The 24,873-nt window shown below is 43.8% G+C and overlaps 1 protein-coding gene across 1 annotated transcript in view; it reads left to right on the top strand.

Annotated features, from left to right (window-relative positions):
* The first annotated feature begins 1,411 nt into the window (after positions 1–1,411).
* LOC139291383 (sodium/potassium/calcium exchanger 3-like) overlaps positions 1,412–24,873 on the top strand; it is a 43,200-nt gene continuing 19,738 nt past the window's right edge. Inside the window, exons 1-2 of the mRNA XM_070913403.1 lie at positions 1,412–1,607; positions 6,878–7,006. Of these exons, the coding sequence (XP_070769504.1) occupies positions 1,412–1,607; positions 6,878–7,006 (325 nt within the window). The remainder of the gene's footprint in view (positions 1,608–6,877; positions 7,007–24,873) is intronic.

The following is a 24,873-nucleotide window of genomic DNA, read 5'->3' as shown; positions in this document are numbered from 1 at the left end:
GCGTTTTCCCATTCAGCAACCAACCACTGGACAATCACTGCCGTGTGGCCTACCAGTGCGTCCAAGTGCACTGTATGCACTTTTACAGTGTTCTTATTTGATAAATGTTTCATAACTGGCACATTGACACACAGACGTCTACTTTTTAAAATGCACTTACTGAATACTTCCGATATATGTTAAAGCTGCACTAATTAATATTTGTTTATTAACAAAGGGGAAATGGCTAGCATGTGATGTGAAAGGTGTTGCTCGGGGTAACAAATACACAGAAAGTTATCACTTGACTACAGTTCCCCTCAGCTCTACAGAGCATTTTTAGCATCTTCCAGCTCATTGTTGTCATTTTCCAGCCCACAACTGAACTCTTAAGCAGCTTCAGCTCAGATAAACCCACTGCTCACACTACCTGGCCACTACCAAACAGCAGTCCCATTAAAAAATAAATAAATGGCTGTATGTATGGTTGGTGAACACAGTGGAGCGCTAGCTGCTAAACAGCTCGAGCTAAATATTGAGAGTAACTGGGCCTGGTGGGTATTCGTTGGGGGGCCGGTAACACATCTCCAAATGAATGCTAACGTTGCAACTGTTTGCTAACATGTTCACAATATCAACTTTATGAGATGATAAAACGTCATTGTTGTGTTCATAGCTTCCAAATGTGGCCAATATTGCAGCTGTGATGGCAGTCGGCCTTAACTTTGACAGTACGTTAAAATACATAACAAGTTTAGCATCATATGGATAGAAATGTACTCGAACGCACATATTAAAACCGTTTTCTCACTATCAGAAAATATGCAGATTTTTGACCTGGGTTTCACTTCAGTCAGTGTGTGTGTGGTACATGCCCACGCGCACCCCATCTCTCTCTCTCTCTCTCTCTCGCTGTGTCTCTCTCCCTCTCTCTCTCTCTCTCGCTGTGTCTCTCTCCCTCTGTGTCTCTCCCTCTCTCTCTCTCCCCCCCCCCCCTCTCTCTCTCTCGCTGTGTCTCTCTCTCTCTCGCTGTGTCTCTCTCTCCCCCCCCCTCTCTCGCTGTGTCTCTCTCCCTCAGCACTCAGCAGACGGACGCATCCATGGAGGGCTCGCGCAGCAGTCCTCCGCCTCACTACTTCCAAAACCACATTTCAACATGACATAAGAAGCTCAAACCCGGCTTTTCCAGCCAGAAACTCGCCCTTCTTGCCAAACAGTCCTCGCAGCATCCCAGCAGTACCAATTTCCAACTTTTTTTTTTCTTTTTTTTTTTAAACACCCCGTCCCCACCACCCACCACCCACCCCTACACCCCCCCGCTCCACTGACATCCCTCCCCCTGTACCTTTTCATCCATTCCCGGGAGATAAGTCAATTTCCTGGGGATCAGAGGAGGCTTTTTCTTTTTTTCTTGTTTACTTCGGGGGTCCGCATGGATGTGGCAGCGGTAGAGGGGATGTCTCTGCCGGGTATCCGACTCCGGAATCGGCCGACGCAAGTGATGCCGAGCCAGAAGAAAGTCAAAGCGAGGCGGAAAAGACGAAAGGAGTTGGTTTTAATCCAAATATGCCTGTTCGGCGGCTTGCTTCTGGTCGTGACGGGGCTCTCCTACTTGGCGGAAAATTCAGGTGAGGGGTTTAGCCGTTTGTTCGGGCTCCTGTTTGAGGCGCCGGGACACCGGAGAAGTGGGGGAACTGGATTCCCCACAGCAGTTAGCTTGTGTGTTTCGTTACTGTAACGTTACATGTTCGCCTCTGTAACATTTCTCAAGTTAACTGTCTTCATTTTGTCACCCAACACACACACAGCTGTAACATGACTGCGCTCGTAAAGGGACATTAGCATTAGTGTTGGCGGCTGCATTGTGAAAACCATCGTACTTAAGTATCACTGTCACCACTTGTGCTAAATGTTACTCTTTATCTGACGGTGTGGCTCATTGACCAACAGCAGCACCTGTATGGTTAAGGTTTCTTTGTGGCGGTGTCTTTGTTCATTTCGGGACTGAAAGTTTTGCGGTGTAACAATCTTCCAAAATCTTCCTTTATTTTTATTTTTTTTAACTTATGCTAATAAACATTAGCATAACCTACAAAAGTGCGTGTTCCATATCACTTGCAGGGTAAGGCGTCCACTGGCTTTTTGTTAAAACATGTCCAAAACCCAAATAGTTAAAGAGAGTTAGATCCTCTTAACCATTAGCCCCAGTTTGACCTGGAAAACTCCTCATGTGCCTGTACTGTCTTACAGGTACACAGTAGGCTATAATGGGAATTCATCTGAGCTTTTAACTATGGGAAACAGTTCTGGGCTGAGGGATGCAGAGGCTCCTGCATGTTCAGGTGTTTTAGCTGCAGAGCAGTGAAATCAGGGCAATGAGCCCCAGGGTATAGGCCCACACCTCTGCAGGTTACTGCAAATGGTTGCACGTTGTCTCTCTCCAACTTTATTTCAGCGCTGCACTGGCATGTTTGTTGATCGATTAGTATTGCCAAAGCATCCAATTGCAATCAGATGAAACCCTAATAATAAATAAGCTGCGGTGCTTCCTGGCAGAAAACATCTGCACCACTTGATGTGACGTCTGCATGTTCCTCTCTCTCTCCTCCTGTCTATCTTTGACTGTGCCCCCAACACTCCACTTAATTACTGAGTCAGCGTCAGCTAAAGTGAGATGCATTTATCACTTTCCATGGACAGAAGGCCTGTATGAATATTCATACAGTCATGATTTGTGCATCATTTGTTTTTTGTTTTTTCCTCCTTCTTTCCTCCCCACCGCGTATCCTGGTTACATGGAAATGCAACAGTGCTGCTCTCTGCATGTGCTCAAAATTAGAGGTGAACAAGAGGCGACGCCGGGGCGTTTAATGCATTTCCCTTGTCCCCATTGTGTTCTTGTTAACTCTTAATCAGCTTGCCGGAATATCAATTAAAGTTGATTATTTATGATGCGCTTAATGAAGTTCTGCTAAATTGAGCTTGATGTTGTGGAGCTGGAAGCGGGGCACTCACCGCCTCCTTACAGTGGCACATTAATCATTCCCACACTCCTCTTCTTCTCTCCGTGTGCAAGATAGCGAAAGATAGAAGGAGGTAGGGAACAGTACAGCGCCGGCACGCAAACCTGCTGCTGTAACTGCCGTGTGAGGTGTAGTGAAGGTGAGGGCAGGTGAGAAGTTCAACCATGCCCTAAGGTCTATTGAATAACTGGGCTTTTTAATTCTATCTGAATCCCTCTCTTAGGCCAGACTTGTGGTTGGCAGGGTGGAAAGGGCAGAGTGCTCCTGCTGGGCTCTCTGGAGTATGAAATGAATTCATTGGTCTTGCTGCTTTCTTGAAGAATGTGCAGATGTAGCCACAGTGGGAGCCCCACTTTGTGCGCTGCGCTGTTGCTCCACCCCCCCAAGAGGATTTTGTTTTGGAAAATCATGAAATTCCCCTTCAATGTATGAATCGGGGGTGAAGGAGGGAGGGGGGGAGATACCGATCTGACACATCTGTGGTGCACTCTTCCAGCTGTAACTATTACATAAAGAATCAAGCTTTAATGTGACAGCGAAGACAACCCTGGCCATTAAAAATACAACAAATTGCTTGACTACTACCTGCAACATCCCAGCAACATAAACATGTAACTTATACATACTATACTTACTATACTACCATACTTATTATCATACTTTCCCCATTTCCCTTGTTGTCTTCCCACCACCCATCCTCTAACCCTTGACATGATGAACCAAGGTAGTGCACATAGATGAAAGCACAAAAACAACAAACATTAGCAAAACTACCAGTACAACTCACCCATTCCTCCCAACCCCATCCCCCTGCTACTACCCAGGAACCCCATGACCATTATAGATGTAAACCAACAGCATTCAGACTCAGAAGAATTGCATACATAGAATATATGTATATACATGATGCAACCAAAGAATGTACTGTTCCAGTTTCCCCCCTTGGCCATACCCCTAGTTTTTGGAGTGCCCTTGACTGGATTGTGGCCCTTCAGAACGGAGCTACAAGGGATAGGGGATTGAAATCTTTATCTAAGAAATAGGACGCCACTCGTGACGTCATGAGCAGCCGAAGATGGCACATTCATAACACACCAGTGATGAGGCTGTAAGCGTTCCACAATGCCGGCACCAGGTGTGCTGTTACAGATGAGCGGGGAAGTGCAGAGAATTTTTCTGCTGGATTGTTTTTCAAGCTTCATACACGGGACATGGAAATCACTGTCACTGTCACTCACAATTTGCCGTTCACATGAAGTTCTGTTGACACCGTGAACAGCCATTTTCCTGAAATGCTTGTTTGAAAAGCATCAGAACACAGTGCGAGCCAGACTACCTCCAGATGTGGCCAGGCAGACCCGATCATGTTCCGATAACGACGCATTTTCACCTCGCATTAACATGCGTTTGTCCTTATCTGGGTAATGTGTCCGGTGCAATTTAATAGCAAGTGTAAATGGGGTGCTTGTTGCCCTTCAATGTCAAGGAGAGTATGAACACCTTTGTCACCCCACCGTCAGTTGGAGGCTTGTCTTTCTTTAGCAAAAAGAGAAATACAGCAAAAACAAAAAAAACAGCAATATCTGAGCTAGTGGAAAAGGAATGATGAAAATCATAAGCATATTTAACAGCAGAGGGCCAAGCTGGGGCCAAAAGGAAATAAATAATTCTGCAGGTATTCCATCCATGGCCGCAGATCTGCCTTTATTCATTGATTTGATGGCTTTTCTTTTTTCTTTTTTTTTTGCTCTTCTAGAGTGATAGGCACCTCAAATGAACGCACGGCCTCCAGGGGCAGCTTAGGTAAATGTAATGATTCTAAAAATTCAGCACGGACTTTTTCATCATGAACAACCTCCGACTTATACAACTTATACAGCACGAAGTGCTATTAATCTTTATGGGATCAGAGGTTAAATTCCTCTCTTTGGTCCTAATTGCTGAGGTGTTTGCTAAATGATCATTCGTCCTCACCTTAAGAGCAAGATGGCAGCTGGTTCGATTACTGTTCATGCAGTGGTTCTGCCCTGTGCAATGAATAATGAATTCCGCTTTCTGTCTTGACAGGCCACTAAGTTCATCCAATAAATTCTGTCGCTTGCGAATGTTTTCAGGCGAAACGTGATTTAGCATGCTTTGTGCTAGCGTCGCAATTTCATGTTCCAGAAACTCAATGTGTCCTAACTTTATTAAGATTTGATGCAAAGAATATTGTTTTGTTCTGATGCCACCTTTGACTGCGTCCCGTAACACTCGAGGGTCGTCAACTGACAGACTATTTGTGTTAATGAATGAATTCAGTTCAGCCTCAAGTTCTTGAAATTGGAATCATATCGACGCTACGGATGCCACTGAAAAGAGTTTTGGAGACAAACATATGATCAAGTCTTGAAAAGGTCTCTTGTCGAGCAGAATAAAAGGAAAATTCCCAAGTAGAAGGATTCATCAAACGCCAGATGTCAATTCTCCTTGATCATTAGCTAATTTCTGTAGTGCAAGGCCAAATTCATGACAGTAAAAGTAGCTAATATGGTGTATGTGCTGAAATATTAGCCTGACATCAGGCAGAATTGTCAGCTCGTTTAACTTCATTTCCATCTTCAGTCTGACACTCCCTCCACAACCGATTTCCGTTGCGGAGGGGGAATTGACTTTCCCTACCCAATCACTTGAGACTAACATATCCGCCTGAATCTTGACGACAGTGTTAGTCCCGCACCATGGCGCTGAGTGGCTAAGTGTTAGTCCGCCCCGCGGCGCTCATTAGATCGATCACTTTTCAACCGAGAAACCGCTGTTTCATGTCACAATGCCAGATAATGAAGCAATAATGAAAATATACCATCAAACAAAATATGATGTATGTGCTAACCTTCGTCTTTCCCTGAGAAGTTTGTCCAGAGCAACATGACTGAGAAGTCATTGGCCTTCATTAGCGTAATTAGCTGGCGCAGCCGACTGCTGCACATAAAAAGTCACTTTGCATTAGGACTGGGCATCAAGCCTCTTTGGTCGGTGCTTTTGTGGGACTGTGAATGTTTGGTTTTCTATGACAGTAAACTGAATATCTGTCAAGACATTCGAAGACATAACCTTGGAATCTGAAAAGCAGAGATTGATTGATTCTGCTGAACAATGAATCAAAAAACTCAATCAGCAGATTCATTGATAATAAAAACGATAATGGCGGCCGATGTAGAGCTGCGGCGTTAAAATTGTGACAATGTCAGAATTGCCACGATATGACTGCTGCTATGACCCTGGTTTGCAAACCAATCAGTCAGAATTGAGGTGGCGAGCTAACATAATGGTCCTGCGAAAACAGGTTTACCTCAAACAGTCAATCAATTGGCAAAATCAGCATTCCACGTTACCCTCCTTTCCCTGGCCGTGCCTGGCTTTACAATCTCCTCCTCCTCTTTTTGCATTTTCAAAAACATGAAAATGGCACAGATGGATGGCGTGACTTGATGACATGTCTCTCTTGCAGTTGTTGGTGTTTTTTTCTTTATTTACAGCTCTGTGGGTTCACCAGGCATTCATCGCACCATCTGATGTGCCTCAAAACTGATATTGCACAGTCTGACACAGATTGGTACCAAGACCTTTTTTAGAGTCATTGCGCGGTGTGACATGCGATGAACTTGTAAGATTGCTGTCGTCGCACCTTTGATTATTATTTGATCAGACAATTTTTTTTTTCCCCAAAGTGATCGAAAAAATATGGTTTTTGTATCAGTACTGAAACTCAGGTTTCATATTTCAGACTCAAGTTTTTATGTATAAAAATGCCCCATGTAGATGCTGTAGCTACACTGCAATGTCCTTGAATCTATTTTGAAAGTTGACTTTAAACTGTGACAAACACCTTCCAGGTTTCGACATCTCCGGCCACAGCAGCGCAGACCAGGAGAGGTGGGGAGGGAGGAGGCTACTGCAGGAAATGGACAACAACAGCCTAGAGGAAATGCAGAGTGAAGGATCTAAAAACTGCACTCCTCCAGGTAAGACAGAGACCGGATGAAAGAAAGAGGACAAGTGCCCCCCCCCCCCCCCCCACCCCCCCCAGAACAGAGAGAGCTAGATGGAAAAAAACAAGCAAAAGTGGGAAACAAATGATCACCCCACACCCCACATATTCTGTATTTTCTACCCTCTCTGGTCCCCCCCTATTTCTCTCTTCCTGATGTGGGGTAACCCAGATTGTGAGGTCAGATGATTTCCCATGAGCACAGGCTACAGCAGGCGGTGACATTCTGGCTGCCTCAGCTGTTTTCACTCTTGTTCTCCGTCATACCTTTTTATTTTAGGATCCTGCAGGTTTCATCCTCACTCCCTCCACCTAGCTTTCCCTCTCCGTCTCGCACCAGCTCTCTCTTCATCTTTTTCTTCATCTCTCCCATTCCCTTCCTCTGTGTTTCCCTCACGTTTTCTCCCCATGGTGGCCGCATCTCAGAGAAAGAAAAAAAAATCCCTGTTTCCATGGCAACCTTTTTATCTTATCATCAACCAGCAACTTCTGTTTGAGGCACTCAAGGATAGTGTGTGAGGATGCTGAAGGAGTTCTGTGTGGCTTCCTGTTTGTAAAGTTTGAGATCACTCAATCCATTCAAATCAACCCGCTGTAGGTGACCTTAAAACTTAAAAATGCCTTCACGACACCTGAAACCGTGTCTTATGGCGTAATCCAGCCTGTTTCTCATTGGACCAGTCCTTACGCATGCATGGACTCTCACCATCACCCATATCTGCAGCTATTTTTAGAAGTAGATGGAAGGAGATTTGATGCTCACTCCCGTTATAATTGATGTTTACGAGGCAGGATGGAGAGAGGTGACTTCGCTGCAGATCACATTGGTTTTTTGTTTTTTTACCTTGAACGGGAGACTGTTGGCCTCCCCTCAGAGGGAGGGGGGGTTCACTCGTGAGCTCATTAAGCAAAATGGCTGTCATCAATCTCCTTTCTCACCCTCCCAAGGTCGCCGCTGTCATCTATAAAGGGAGCCAAGGTCAAAGTTCAGCTTATTCTCTCATCCTGCTTATTATACAGTAGCTGCTCTTTCCTCCTCTCATGCTAAATTTAAAGCACCTGCCCCAGTGTGCTTCAGCCCCTGCCACCCTCCTGAGGACTGCAAGGTTCTTTTGCTAAAAAACCTCTATGTTCTGAAAGTCTTGGCCCACTCTGGTGATTTCTGCTCCTGCCCCTGGTATGAGATACATAAAACATACCCTAGTTAGTGAGTCATTCTTCCTTCTGACCTTTGAGAGTGAAGAATCTGCATTTTTTACCAAGGTGGTGGATGTATGAAGGGAAGGAGCTGGGAGCAGGTGCATTTTGTAGGTTATGTTTAGCTCTGCAACTAATGTTTTTCATTATCAAAAAACTGTCAGTCTGTAAAATATGAGAGAATCGTAAAAAAAATTTCCAGAGCCCGAGGTTGAACCGTCTAAAGGTCTTCTAATTGAAACAGCCTGGTATCCAGAGGTATTACGTTCATTCAGTGCCAATGCAGGATGAAGTGTGCCCTTTATGTTGGGCTTTATGTGAGGCAGAGAGTGAGGGTGTAGAGGGGTAACATGTCCGACTTTCATGCGGGGGACCGCAGTTTGCGTCCTGTCACAGTTCTTTGTCATTTTTTTTAACCATAACCATGATGTTTCTCTAACCTGAAAGAATCAAAGTCCACCTATTATACACATCAAAGTCTGTTTACAGGTGTTGTGGAGTACTACTGCAAATGTGAAAAAAGTTATATAAAGCCTGAGCTGTGTGAAGTCTGCTAAATGTCCTCCTTCAGTCAGCATGGGTTGGGGCTGAAGACTACAAGTCTCAAAAAATACAAAACAAATCAGGGGGTGTGGAGTTAGAAAGAGGTGAGCCTAACAGACCTCTGTAGTCCACTCCTCATCTGTGCTTGAGGCCAGCAGCTGAAGGCTACATTAGCCGTTACGAGCATAACACACCCAAGTCTCTGGCCAAACTGTTGTGGTTGAGCTGCATTTTGGGTAGCGTAGGCACCAGGTTTTGAAGAAGGAAGAAGAGTGCGAGGAATACAAAAGACGATATCTCTGGGGGGGGGGTTCACTCTGTTTAGCCAGACGCCAGTCGTTCCCACAACACCAACAAAGTGATACTTCTTCTCGTATAAAACGATCAGCTGATCGCGTGTAAATTTCAGGAGTCCCATTCTCCAGTTAAACTTTCATTCATATCACGGATCAAGCTGGTGAAAACTGTGTCCCAAATCCAGTAGGCTGCAGCTGTTATTTCAGTGTGCCACAGATAGCCTGCATATTTAATCAATATATGCCAAAAGAAATACAAAAAAATACATTTCTTTGTATTACTTATTTAAAAATCCAATCATGTTTTCTCCCTGTAAAACAAAATATGACGTGTGCTTACGTAAGCTTGAAGCCAACCAACTTCAACTATTAATATCATGACAACTACCCAGTCAATCAATCTTCAACTTATAGTGGCAGAGAGCTATCATTCATTAGTTAGCTAGCTAACAGCAAGGTACGTCGGTGTGTCTCCTGGTGTCCAAATCGAATTCCTCCCAGTGGTATGTCCCGCCTGTCTGTCCTGTCGGAAATACATCGCAGTTTCATCTCGACTTTGAGCTTCTCAACGTGTTGACTAGTTTTCTATGTGATCATGTAGTATTTGTGCACAACAGATGTGTGTGTGTGTGTGTGTGTGTGTATTTCCACAGCTTGCCAGCCACAGTGTGGAGCAAAAGCCTGGCTGATGAGGAAGTATCCCAACATGAGCTCTGCGTTGGGAGGATGCAGCACGGCGGCACTGATTGTTGCCCTGAAATTAGAGGCCTGCTGATCAAGTGCTCGAAAGATGAGACGGGAGAGAGACAGTCAGAAAGACAGAGAGAGAGAGAGAGAGAGAGAGAGAGAGGGAGAAAAGGGCCCTTGTTTGCTTATTTTTCCCCTCCCAGCCACACATGAAACAAGCCATCATACCCGTCATTACGTCTCCCTCCTTGATTTTAATTGTGAGGATCCTGCCGCTCCTATTGATTCAGATAAGCGTTTAGTCCCCCCACCCCCTCTCCATCACTGTCATTTTTCAGTTAAGGGAAAAAGATGGGGGGGCACAGGCAGTGGCTGGTCGTAATGGTTGAGCACGGTTACATCTTTGTTGCCTATTTTCTCTCTGCCTCTGCCCCCTTGAGGTTCACAAATTACCGAAAATGTCAAATAGAGTTTCCTGGCTAGAAAAGAGGTGGTGAGTTTGCATAGAGTATGTGTGGTTGTGAGTGGCGATTTGTGTGTGTGTGTGTGTGTGTGTGTGTGTGTGTGTGTGTGTGTGTGTGTGTGTGTGTGTGTATTTGGGGAGGTGAATACAAGCAAAAAGAGCTCTGTCCTGCTCTTGACCTTCCTTTTATCATGGAAAACAAGACTTGTTCATTTTAATGACTTTGCTGCACTAATTCAGGGCACTCGGCCGCATTGTACTTTGATGCCCTGCGTTTATGGTGGAAAATAAGAAAAATCCATTACTTTTGAAGATGTCTGAGCAGTGGGGAGATTAGTCATACCGTAGTTTTCAGCTGCAGTAAAGCTGATGAAATTGTACTTTTTAGCACACGTCCATGCACGTACACATACTCCTGTCTTCCTCCTCCATCAGCTTCATACACATACACACACCACCGCAGTCCAGATGCTTCTATTTTCTTACGGTCATTCTACCAAACACAGGGGGTTAATGTAACCCCCCGTGCAGCTCTGTGTGCAGTAGCATTGGCTGTGTGTTTAGACAGCTAGTGGTCTGGGTATCCTGTACATGTGACTGCTCTCTCTCCAGGGGTCTTTCCCCGGAGACTGCCCTCCTCCGTTATTAAAGATCCTCTCCTCTCCGCTCGGCTCAGCTCCGATTCAACACATTTTAAGAAAGGAGGCTGCTATGACTTAATCAGGGCTTCCCTGTGAGAAATGTGGTGTGTGCGCGCGCATGCGTGTGGCTGCAAGTTGAGCCTCGTTCAGAGTAGTATTGATTAATGCGAGGGTTGCTCGCCACGCTTTCTGCAGCGAGTAGGAGTGTGTGTGTGTGTGTGTGTGTGTGTGTGTGTGTGTGTGTGTGTGTGTGTGTGTGTGTGTGTGCTTTTGCTCATGCTTGACTCACTTCACGTGGGTAACCTCCTGGCTCCTCCCCACGTGCCAGATGCAAGCAAGTAAGCGTGGCCATACACTAATACAGCTGATGAATTAATCAAATCAGAAAAAAGGAAGATGACTGCCTAATACCTCGACAATAGACCTCCACTAATCAAATGCAACATTGACCCGGAGAGCTCCTAGAATGATTTCCTCTGAGAAATCAATCCTGCCATATTACAATATTAGCTCTGAGTGGGCTGCTGCTGCCTTCCCCAACACAATGACAACAACTGTATTAACAGTTGCAGATGGTGGCAAAGTTCTTTCATAACTGCCTAACGTGCAGATTGGCAAAGTCATCCTGTTGTGTTATTGCAGGAGCAGGAGCTCCATGCTCAGGGGAATAAGGCCGATCCATCACAGCAATTAGCTCAGCGAGTCAGAGTCCCCTCTACATCAGCTCCCGCTGATCCTCTGCCTGTTTTTCCCTCACTCTCTCTTACTCTTCAGTGTATCTAGCATTGTTTTCTGTTTGTCTCTCGCTGCTGCTGTCCTTTATCTCCTTGCTCGTTGACTGTCATGTTTCTCCTCTGTCGTTCTCCTATCTCTACGGAGGACATGCTTCCCAGTTCCCCCCTGCTGAATTATAGAGCTCAGGTTGTTTGCCAGCAGCAAAAGTGGCTTGACACACCTTTAAAGATTCATCCTGCTGGTGTGACTGTGAGCGATGTTGAGGCTGTTTCCTGAGGGCCTGGAACATCCTCTTTCCAAAGAGCTTTAGAGGACATAAAGGCTCCCACGCAAAATATTTTTCTAAACAGCATGCTGAGTATACAGTTAAAATACTTAGTGAGTTGCAGGCTCCTTGACATGTCTCAGTTGTTTCCATGTGGGCATTTTTGGCATTTCCTAACTTTATTAGAGTAAAAAGGCGCTGACAGAATATGAGGGGGAAAGAGACAAAGGTTCCTGGCCAGACCCGAACAGAGGATGTTGTGATTATGTTGTCATCATCTTTTCTTACCATTATTGACCTGCTTCTTCTCCGTCACTCTTTGCATTTACTGTTCCGTTTTGAACTGGATAAATGTTCTGCATTGTTTTTCTGCAATTTACATGCTCCTCTTCACTCATTGGCCAGCTGGGGGGAAATCTTTATTTAATGGTAGGGCATTGTCTTCACGGCTTCTTCAGGTTTTATATAGTGGTGCAGCAAGAGAGGCAGTTTAGTTTAGTTTATTAGGACCAAGTGGGTGGTAAAAGCAAAAAAAAACAAAACATAGCCCATAGTAATAACTTATAACTTATATAACAAATAGTAGTAATTTACACTTTATCCCAATACTTTGCTTTTCACAAGAAGATAAAAAAAGAAAGAAAATTAGTAGTTATAGCAATAACAGTAGTATATAAAACAAACGTAAACACACACATTAACTAAGCGCATTAACTATGGCACAGGTGTTTTTTCATGTTAGACGTAAACACTGGCAGTGATGGACATGTTTTGATGGTGAGGGGACTGGTATTCCAAAGTGTCCTCAGTATTTCATGGCATATTGTCGGGAAGATGAATATCCTTTGCTTGTCTGGTTGGGTATGAGTGGATGTCAGAGTTCATTAAAAAAGAAGTTGTGAAATACATTACATTACATAAAGATACACGTTTGATAGATATTAACGTTGTAAATGGATAACAGATTGAATTTCTTGAACAGGGGAGCCGATGGGGTTTGATAGCGTGAGGAAAGAATGAATGTATGATGTGTTCTGTGAAGGCAATTACTTGCTCTGCCTTTGCATGACTCGGCCAGGCGGCACACATGTGGCACATAAAAGGTTAAAGTGCAGGGAGTACGCGATGAGGTGTTTGATGTGCTTTACGAACGCGAATATTTCAATCTGTCAGATTGCCTTATCTGAGGATAAGCTCTTCACACGGAGAAGTTGAGCAGCCGGGAGGCTTTGATGAGGATTGACAGATCCACAGATCCCAAATGGTAAAGCAGGCCGTTTGAGATCTACCACGGAATAGGCATGTGAACAGCTAAACGGAACTGTTGTCCTAATCGGAGTGAGATGCATCATTTGATTCGATGTAAACATAACTGACTCATGTACCGCTGATTACCAAAATCTGTCCATGACCGCTACCGCTGGCTGCCGACTTATTGCCATGGAAATGTCAGCGAATGAAAAACACACAACACAACAAGTAGGGATGTCTCGTTTCTTTCCTGAAACATTTGTGAAAGCGATGGTCAGTGCCGGCTAAAAAGGAGACGCTGTTAGCTGAACGCTTTGTTCACAGGTCTTGGAGACTTTTGTGCTGTTAGACAAAACATGTTCACACTAAGCACTGGCATGATTTGTTTTCTGTACCTCCGGTCTCCAAAGTGAAACCAAAGGGATGGTGTTGACTGGTGCCCTCCATACATGGTGCATTACATTACAGCTCAAGAGCTCAACTGGCTCTTGTCTTTGCACCAAGATCTCCAACATACTCTGTAATTGTGTCCGAGGGGTTCTTGGGTCTTGGTCCTGTCCCTGAGCAATGCCCTTTTTGTTTGATTGCTCACTTTGGGAAGACGTCTAGGAAGAGGAAGAGTCTGACTTGTTGCTAAAGCTGAAGTCTACAGTTCTTATGTAAACTCCACACACTAAGAAAATAAGTTCAAGTCTCTTTTCTGGATTTAAGCCTTATTTAAGCTTTCAAATTAGATCTCTAAATTGTAAAAGTGTTTTCAGTCAGAAAACAAAGCAAATTTCCACCTCACGTCATTCATGTGAATTTGACTGCTGGACCGTTTGTGTTTATTTGCCCCAAGCAGCCAAAGTACTGTGCCAACTGTACAGACGTTAGCTGTAAACTAGCTAGCAACAGACGCACCCACTGTGTGTGTGGGAGTGTGTCTGTGTGTTTCTTTGTGCAGATCACAGAATAGACCAGGATCTCTGTTATTTTCCTCCAGTCTTTCTCCTTTTCCCTCTCATCTCTGTCTCTTGTGGATACAGTATTATACGCACATACATTCATGCGAGTTATAGTGGCATCTCAAGGTGATACCACTATAGTATTAAGTACAGTAGCTTCTTAGCCAAAAAAACAGCAACAACAACTTTGATAACAGGCTGCGACACCACAGAAGAAGGAAAACGTTTAAAGAATGTCTGAGAGTGTCAAGAAAATGAATTCTAACATAGTCAGCGTATCATTGCACCAGCTGAATTACCACTTTCAAACAATGTCAGTCCCAGCTAACATGTCCAAGAAACCTGTCAAATTAAATGAGTGGAGTTTGTAACAAATATCCAGATCCAGATCAAGTGATTTGAAGATACCCTGTGGAGGTTTTAACCGCTGGTAGTGCTTCAAAGCAGTTTTTTCACCCTGTTTGTCCATTTGAACTAATAAGTTTAATATATAATTTATTACACTTTTCAATACCTGGAACCATGAGTAAGTGGGTAAAGTAGCTTTAGCTAAGGCCATCTCACCAGCTAACCTTAACTAGCCAGAGTGCAATCCCTGCAGTTTGGTCTTTACCTCTGTTTTCTAGTCCTCTGTTTTCTATGATATTATCATTTATATGGTATGATATCAAAAGTCTGATTCTGTTCTTAACTCAATTTGGACAGTTGGTTGGCGTTAATGTGCAAAGATATGTAGCAATGCGCAGGAAGAAGACTGCTAGCTAGCAAACCGGGGTGTCAATTCTTCCGAAAATCGGCTTTGCAAGTGTTTTATGTGGAAATAAATGCATTGAACACGTTGATTATATCCTCAGGGATACACACAGTGTGTTTTGGTGAGAAACACTGAATGTAAACATGACTTTGTTTACAAAAAACCCCCCCGCCACTTAGTACCTGTTAAATATGAGATAAGATAAAGTTGATCTCCGTTAGGAAATTAGGTTGTTGCAGTGGCACGCAACTACAATATAAAACAAGCAATGACTTAAAATAATCTACAACAAACAAGAGCATAATTTGGTTGATTGTAGGATTATGTAAAAATATGCTGCTTTCAGCACACTATTATAGACAGTAAGTGTGGAGATTTGAGGAAAATGTGTGATCTCTCAAAAAAAAAACACTAAATCAAAAACATTAATACAAACCACTGTAAGAATGAAAACTATCATTGTTGCTTAGAGGCTGTAGAGATTGAGCTGCAGACGGTGTAAATATGTAAGTTAATAGTCTTATCAGTGCCTTTTGATGCAGTACTGTGTCACCACACTGCAGATGTGAAAAGATTTTCTATCCACGAAGCTGGCCTCATGCTGAGGTAATGGGAATGTGGGTGCATTCTATTGCTTCAGTCACTCATGTCAAAATGTCAGCGCAAGACTAAAATTCATTCATTATTGATATTCAAATAATGTTTTGTAAGATACCTGCTACTTCTTGGAAGCAATATTTTATAGCCAGAGAGGGCAAGTGTCCCAGAAATGCTACAAACACGTATCTCTTCTATAATAAATCACTGTTGCCCTTCATACTACCAGTTACGTAGAACTCTTTCTCCTTGCAGTTGTTTCAATGCGTTTTCTCACTCATCTGACCTGAATGCAGCAGTGATGCCATTTTTCCACACAGATGAATCATGAGGGGTTGAGCTCTCTACATGGATTCAATAGACTGATCTTAACCTGCTCCAGAGTAAGCCCATGTTACCATGGTGATGTACACTGCTTAAAAGTGAGTCACCGGCGGTACAGTGAAAGGCCAGGGTTATGCCCAAGCTTAGACCCCCGTGAGTTTTGTCACACTGGCCCTGCTGATGTGCTGGTGGATGTGACATGCAGTATGACACTGGATGGGGTTTGTTTTTCTAACATATTGTTGACCAGAAAGGCTTTCTGACGTGACCACCTGTTATTGAATAAATGTCAGTATCCACTTTTATCAGGCGGAGAGATCTTCTAGGTACTTGGTGAGTCAAAAGTGATTATTCAAATGACACACTAGTGTGTTTTAGAGAGAGATTCCCTGAATTGTTCCCTGAAAAAAATGCTTATTTTGATTTGGCAACATATGTGTCTCAGTCATGGTACATGTTCAGACCTCATGTATGGGAACATCAGTCTTTTTTTTTCAGCTTTGTTCATTCAGTTCTGGTTAAATGAGAGTGCACTTTCTTTCTTTTTTTCTTTTTTTTTAGCAGAATCCAGCTTAATACATACAGTACATAATCACCCAATCACACCTGCATTACCATAGGCTTGTACAGAAGGCCACTGAGCTGCTACAGGGAAGTAATCCACCCTGAAACACTAGCTGCTGATAATGTATCTTGCATTTCTGGGTCATTTATTAATGTATGTTCAGGCCCATTCTCAGTGTGCTGTTGAAATTCATTCTGGGAAATGTAGGACCTTACTTACCGATGATGCACATAAGGGTATGTTGAGGGAATGGTAACTGACCTTTTCCCTCAGCTTTACGGAACTTTAAAGCGAGTTTCGGCTCATTTTTTAGCTGTTACGGCCCACAACTTTACTATTTCACTCTCACTGCTCTCACAGCGTCGTTTTCTGCTGCAGCAGGCAACCACCTTCAGCAGAAAGCTCTAAAAACCCACTGTACACTGCCCGCTCATCACTAAACGGCACTTATTTGGGAGTGAAAACAAAGGTGGACGCTGAAATTATACCCAAATTATCCATTGTCAACATCCATCATAGTTTACTGACTGACTTTCTGGTTTGACTTTAACTTACTGGACTTGTCGTGACGGTCACAACGTTTTGCTGCGCACTGGTGGCTTTGTTTTGGTTTTACCTCCAAATAAAGAGGTTTTCATTATTTGGCTAAACTGTTGGCTTGCGTCAAACCTGTGTGATTATCTGAGTGCTCATGTTTCTTGCACCTTGCAACTTTTGTTGTAGGGAATATGGCAAAAATATGACCCAAGTTGTGAAAAAAACTGGAATTATCCAACAGTGAAGTTTGACTTCCAACAGCTTGTTTCATTATTCCTGTCCACGGTTTCCTCAGTCCACTGTTCAATCACGGCCCATCTTCTGTAACCTCTAACTGCGACTGTGCATTCATGAATAATGATTCTGTTCTTATGTAAGTGTTCATACACAGCTCATGTAAGAATATGTGATTTCTGTCGTAGCAGTATAACACTACAAAGGGCGAAAAGAAGATACATGTAGTAGAATAAACACAGAGTCATGAACTAGTGAGTGATGTGTCCTACTCAAACCATGCAGAAATGATGTCTTCTCAGCTGAAGGCAGCTAGACTCATGATACATGTGTGTTTGTGTGTGTGTGTGCATGCAAGCACATCTGTGTATGTATAGATGTTTGTTCGGGCACAGTGTGTGAGCGTGCCACAAACTGTGCAAGGAAGGGGAAAAGAAAAAAAAAAAAAGCGGGAGTCCTTAAATGTCACATTACTCAGCACGGTAACAACGCTCACGACATGCGATGTGTCAGCCCGCATCATCATCGCCCACTGAGCATGTGCAGAACAGGCCCCCAGCCCTCCACGTGCGCTCAGAATATGCACGAGATGTACACGGGGATGAGCTTCTACAGATCCCCCGAGGGTGGGAAATGCAACTTTAATCACCTTTTTTTTTTTTCTTTCTTTTTTTTTGTTATTCCGAGCGCCATCATCCCCCTGGTTGTTTTTGTTATTGTCCTTAATGTTTGCTCTGTGTTGTCCCAGCACCATTAAAGCATCGACAGCTTCACGTGACTGCTGCGCTTCCAAGGGGCAGCCATGACTCCTTGTGACATCGGCTCGATTGCAACCTCTTCATCACCCGCGTGAGAGAGCGTGTCGATGTTAAAGTTAACAGCGCTCTCTTTGCTCTACCTCGCAAAAAAAAACCCAAAAACAAAGTCGAGTCAAACTCCCAGGACGCTTTGCTTCTAGCCATATCTATCATTTCTATGTTTTATAGTTCTGAGCCGTATGGACTTTAGAGCTACAAAATGGGCTGGCCGTTCATAGGCAAGTTTGTTTGCCCTAAAGCTGAGTGGCTGTTCATCTCACAGCTTTAGGAAAGCACATATTATTCTGTTTTCTAAATCAGGAGGAAAGTCCGTTTTTTGTTTTTTTTTCAGGGCAATTGCGCTGTGCTTCAGTGAACTTATTCCCTTTGACTAGATAAAGAATAAGTGTACATGCCAGCTGTGGCATATCTTTTTTTTCCCCCCAGTTAGTGATCCTTCAAAGAACAGTAAGTTAAATAAAGTTGATCAGATGGTATTTGGAGTTTACCTTTCTGATCAATCCCTGGAAGATCCGTCTTTCTCTTTCCCCTGTAAGTCCAAATATCTCAAGCCAACTCAGTCTATCTTTCAAAGCAATCTCCTACCACACCACCAAACCATGTGTACGCTATGGGGGAAGTGGCTTTCGCATCATTCAGGAGATATGTTCACAGGGGGAAAGCACACAGTGATTGCACACACACACACACACATAGAAAAAGGATCATTTCCCATTGTGCATAATTAGCCAGGAGAAGCGTGCGATGCAAAATCATTGGATTCATAAATGGCTGGAGTAGCTTCCAGTTGATGGCAGTTTGACGAGACAAAGCAGAGGGAGATGTATTGCAAATCCATAGTGCTTCACAGCCCTGTGAATTCATTAACGGCATATTTAGCTGTTATTCATCACCACCGCGGCAGCCACTGATCTGCTAATGCAGTTCCACTGTGGCAATTTACCACATAAAACTGTCCCTTTGTTAATTCTATCAACTTATTGTGGGATCTGATAACTGTGAATAAGCCATAATGACTACTAGGCAACCACACACGACTTTTTTACAACCATCATTTCTATTGGTAATAGTAATATTGAACTCACTAAGTTTATTACTTAGTTCAGTCAGAGACACATAAAGGAAATTACCATTTATAGCAAATGGTTGTAAAATTCGATTTGGTGGCTCTGCTCTTTAAGGGAGCAACAAGGATTCTGCTGGAATAACTTATGAACACACACATGAACTAGGGATGTTGATCCGAGTCCTTTAATATTTAGTATCTGCCGATCCTGATTATTAAAGGACAATATATAATTTTTAGTATTTTTGGAAAGTCTTGTTGGCAACACTAAAGACACCACTTACATTGATGATAATGTAATAATAATACAAATATATATATTATATATATTATATTATATATATATATATATATATATATTTGACATCCTTATATCCACAGAGGGGATGCAACTCAATTTAACTATGCAATTTAACCCCTCGTTCAACATTTGCATCTCAGCAAATCATGGATTCATAACCAGATCTTTATTTAATAAACATATTACACTCAATCTTGAACCATGTGTTGCTATTGAGGAAAAAAATATTTAAAATTGAAGCACTTAGGGAAAAAGCTATGCTTATTATCTTAATGTCAGAAGTATTAGTCTAACTAATCAGCTCATAGCTAGATAGCTAGCTCGATCACAAAGACGCATCAAACTAAAGAGTACTAGCCAATCACAGCACAATAGGGTGGGACTTACCTCAAAATGGGTGGGGGGAAAAATAACATGGTGATGCATGGATTAAACAGCTGATGCCAATCAGCCAAGCAAGCGCAGCTTCAGAGCTGATGTCTGGGAATGCGGAAACGTCCATCACAGTTTATAGGTAACAGTAACTTCCTGGTTTAACTTTGACATACTGCAGTTGTGTATGCACACAGTTTTCTTGAGCAATGAGGAATTAGAGGACATTTGTGGTTTTGTCTCCAGATATTTGCCCCATCAGACTTCATTGTAGCGATGTTGCTGTGTTTTCAGATCTTAGCGACTAACTTAACAAAATTATTATTTAAGGTGGCTGCCTTTTACTTAGGAAAACATCAGGAGTATTGATACCAGGTTGACCCAGGATCTGATTTCCAGCTAGTGTGTAAGTCTGTAAAGTAAGTCCAATTTGTATTAGAGCCAAACTGTCTTCATAGACTCACCTATAGACCCACTAGAATGGCAATAGAGTTTCATCAAACAGTCACATAGATCGCAGTGTGTTTGTGCTGCGCTGTCTCTCACTCGCTGTCTGTCTGTTTATCTATCACACACACACGCACACAATAAAATCCTCTCTTGAGCCTTTACTCCAGAGGTCGGGTCTGGTCTGTACCAAATTGTAATCTAATATGCTTAGTCATCAGAACAGCAAAACAGCAACAGCCACAGCATCTGCGTGCACACACACACACACACACATACAGTGCAATCCAAATAAGAGCCTGCCATCCAAATCTCCAAATGCAGTTAGACAGCCCCCTCCCCTCGTCATCTTACCCCCCAATGCCAAATCTAGCCTGTGGTGCCTGTTCGTTTCCATGACAACGGCCTGAAAGTATTATATCATCAGTGAGAAGGGAGCAGGGCAGAATTTTGCGCACACACACTTGCATTCCCTCACTGTGTGTCTTTTGCTCTCGCTCTGTCACACACATCCCTAAGTGCCCTCTACCAAACGTACCCATCCCCCCCACCCTTCAGAGCATACGGAGCCTTGCCCCGCGTTACGTAAGACTCCGAGGCTCTTGCTCGGGAGAGGTGACATCATCACCAGCAAGAAAGAGGGTGATGTTTTTTTTGGGGGGGGGGCACCGTTACTGCTCATTGGTACAAATTTAAACCTTACATGCTCTTCCACTGCGTTCACAATGAGGGGCCTGTCAATTTTAAATTACCTTCGGGATGAACAGAAAACAAACATTGACAGCGGCAGCTCGCATTAGCAGTTTCAGCTGGCAGGACAACCCACTCAAGACATTGAATAATTCACTACATTCACTACATAAGCTTATCACCACCACCATTTTGCCCCCTAATGAAACCATTAACATCCATGTAGCTGGTTGTGTGCGTGACCTGTAAGAGAGGGATACCATACTGATGGTTCCTCTGCTGTTCGCTTGTTTTGACAGCTTCATTGAAGTGGGTGAATGGGCCTGCGTTGTGGTTTGCTCCCATCCGCTGGGATATGAAGCGAGCATCCAGATATTACTCGTGATATTTTCCGTTGTACAACTAAAATATGCAGCAGCCAGTGGTTTTAGCCTTCCTGCTCTTCATGGCAAGAGATCAGCAATGCGGAAGCACTGGGTGTGTGGGGGGTGGGTGTGGGGGGGGCAAGGGGGCTTCCTGGTTCTATTTTTTATAATTAAACAGCAGAGATTTGCAGGGAATCCCGAAAGGCTCGCAAGCATTACTCCACCTTTTCACCCCCATCTCTGTGATGGTTATAAATAAACGTGAAAGATGGAGGGAGTGAGGGAACGTTAGGTAAAAATGACGAGAGTGGTTACCTGCTGGGATTTGTACGGTAGATGTGTGAGGGAGAGTTCCAGGCCAAGAGCAAACGTAACACCACCATATGCATGAGCACAGTCCTCCCACCTCTATCCTCTTCTCCATTTCCCTCTCTATGAATAAATAACACTCGCCTACATACATAGTGCATTACTTGATGTGATGACATGATGATCTGTAACCTCACTAGTGCTGAAACAACGAAAGAGAATCAACCAGCACATTTGATTGTTTTGATGACTTGCATGTCATACGCAAGTTACTGGAATAATTCCCCTGACCCGAGGACCAACAATGAAAGTTTACACATGTTAACACGGTTGAATGGAAGTGAACCTGGACGCATTCATAATTCACAATGTGTACAATTGTGCTCAGAAAAGTGTGAAATGCCACAGAAGTTGTCAAACTTGCCAAGAGAAGGCAAAAAAAAAAAAAAAAAAAAAGTAGTAGCCTTTTTGTTTAGATGTCCTGAGCCGTCCCAGACACCACATCGGATGTCTCTGGGATAAACCGAGACGCCCCGGCATCTTTCTGCACGGGCCATTATCGGCCAAAACAAGCAAGCAAACCCCCCCCCCCCCGTGCACATCATTATGGAAGAGACAACTGTAAAACACTGATTACATTTTTCTGAGCGCTGAAGTGACTCTTTGTGCTATGAAAATTTGATCCGTTGGGTCCGATGAAATAAAAACCAATAAAGAAAGGTGTGTGTGTGGGGAGCCAGAAGGAAGTCAGCCAACTCGGCTACAAAAAAAGTGTCTGTAATGCAGGGTGTGCATTCATCCATAGGCCCAAAAAGGCAGAAGACCTTCTTCAGTGTATGCGCCGAGTGAGCAACTTATCTTGGAATTATTGGTACACCATCTTGGAACACAGTATCCAGTTTCCTTAATCCACGGCACATAGGCCAAAAAGGCGTTCTCCTATCCTGGGCTGTTTCAGTGTTGTGCGTCCAACTGCACACTGAGATGTCGTCATGCACATAGAATTAGCTCTTTTTGGTGTTTGGGAAAGTTTGTTGTTGTTGTTGTTGTTGTTGTTGTTGTTAAACCTTGCATGCAATAATAATGTGCATTTTTTTGTCATTCATGGTGTCCTGGGTAAAATGCTTTTTGGGCCACAGGCCACAGCTCTTTGAATACATCCATACACTCTCCATAGTGTTAGTAAGCCAAGTGGGGGGGTGGCCTAGGACAGAGCCACACCTCCTGATACCCCCCTGCCCCACTCACCTTCCTTTGGTTGATTTAGACATGTGTGTCAGAGGGAGGGGTAGGCTCACAGGCAGTGTTAACTTACCATTGTTAGTTGCAGCCTCACCTATTGTATCTGCTGACCTTGACACCTGTAATAAAACTAGAGGTAACGTGACACAATTCTTTTGTTAGTGAGAAGACTCCAATGAAGTAGCCTGGCACACTATACTGCCATTAGAAATCATTTCAAAGGAAAGCCAAACAAGAGCAAATAAGAGTCGGAGGAGGGTGAAGATGGGAAGCAAAAGGGATTTGGCAGAAATGCTACAACACTGCAGCTAGCGTGACACGCGCGTGCATCTGAACATGTTCAGCGGATCACAAAGGGAAAAGCCAAGGTGCCGCAGAGCACCGGCACGAGGAAAACAAGCCAAATAGAAGTCATGCCACATCTCGACTCCGAGCCCCTCGGTGGCTCACAGTGGCTCCTTCCAATTTGCCTGGTAAATTAGGGAGGCATGGGATGGTGCGGGCGGGCGGGCGGTCGGGCGTGCGTGTGTGCGAGCAGGCGGGCAGTCGGCTCCGACAGGAGAATGAAGCAGGCCGAGGCAGAATGTGTCCCCCAGCAAGCCTGAAGCCTGATTGCTGATTGATCCATTGACTGCCGCTGATTGTGCATAGTAAAGAAGAGCGGGGAGACCGGGATGATTGCAGAAAGGGAAACAATGGGGAAACTCACTGGCCTTATGGTGTGTTTTGTGTGGATTTGTGTCTCTCTCCATCTGCGTGTTCAGTGTTAGTGTGTTTATGTGTTTATATGTGTGTGTGTGTGTGTGTGTGTGTGTGTGTGTGTACGTGTGTACTACAGCCAGCAGGGGTAGATGGGGCCAGAGCACCATCAGCAGCTGTTAAGGGTTCATCCCAGTGACCTCACTTACAACTGCACTAATTACCAGGCCAACTACATCACTTTTTCTTTCTTTCGCCAATGTGCACTCAGTACAAATCAATTTCCCCATATTCTGCTTCATCAACATGACTGTTAAAGAAATATTATTGCCTGAGCTGTCAGGTTCAGGTAACATCTTTCACACTGAACGTTTCGCCCTCAGCCCTTTTCCCTTTCCATCCCTCCTTCTCGTTTCCATCATACACCAGGGCACATGTATATATGTATATTTTTTCCCCGATCCCCAAACTTCATGCATAATGCACCGCGTCTCTGCCCGCACTCTGCATGTAGTACATCAAACGTCATCACTAATGGCAAGTGTACCGCGGAGCCGAGGAGTGACTCCCCTCAGGTTAAGGCTAGCAGTCTATTATTTGTGCCCACCTCTCCCCTTCTTTGCTACTTAAACACACTCTGCCTCAAGGAGACTCACTCTGTTGCTATGGAGTTTGTGTTCAGACGGATACAGTCGAGCACACTTTACAGGCACCCAGGCAGGAGCGCTGATATTGATGAGACGGATCAAGTCGGACTGACGGGTGTGCATACATTTGTCCGTGCTGTTTGCACGATTTCATCTGACTCCCTTGACAATTTCGTTAATTAACTTTATACAGATTATCCAAACCCCGAAACTGGCATTGTGGATCTAATATTTATCAGATTACAGTATTTGAAAATAGTTTCCTATTAAGTATCAGGGATTCCTACTCAAACAGACTAACTGAGCCAGAATCAGCAGCGTTACATCCGCTGCATCTTTTCATCCACTCTCTGTCGTCAGCCACAATATGCGTCCTTGACAGTTTTCACTTGACGTAAGATATCTTCTGGCAGTGTGCATCTTTTTGTTGAAAGTTGAAAGTGCCCTCCCTTTACTTGGTTGTCTTATATGGTTGTATGAATATGTGTTTGATGGGGTGAGTCACTCCTTCAAATGCAGCAGTTGCGTAAGAAGTAACCTGTTAGCTATAGTTGAAAGAGACCTTTTGTGCTTTTGGATGGATACTCGTATGTTGGTGATCATATGGCCTTGTGTTAATGAATGGCTTTGCTGTAAGACATTCAGCGTGTGGTGTGTGACAGCTCAGCCTCTGACTGATTTCATAACTTACCAGAAATTCCTGTTCTTTCTGATATCTCCGTGTCTCTGTCCATATGTTTATGAATTGGAGTCACTTTCTAAAGTTTGCTTTGCAGTCTGAACATACCCGTAAAAACATGGGATGAAATAGATGTGACCATCTTATGTCATCAGACCGTAAGAGAAGAC

Source organism: Enoplosus armatus, chromosome 2 (genome assembly GCF_043641665.1).
Source record: "Enoplosus armatus isolate fEnoArm2 chromosome 2, fEnoArm2.hap1, whole genome shotgun sequence".
Lineage (NCBI taxonomy): Eukaryota > Metazoa > Chordata > Actinopteri > Centrarchiformes > Enoplosidae > Enoplosus > Enoplosus armatus.
This window is presented reverse-complemented; position numbering and strand designations above follow the sequence as displayed.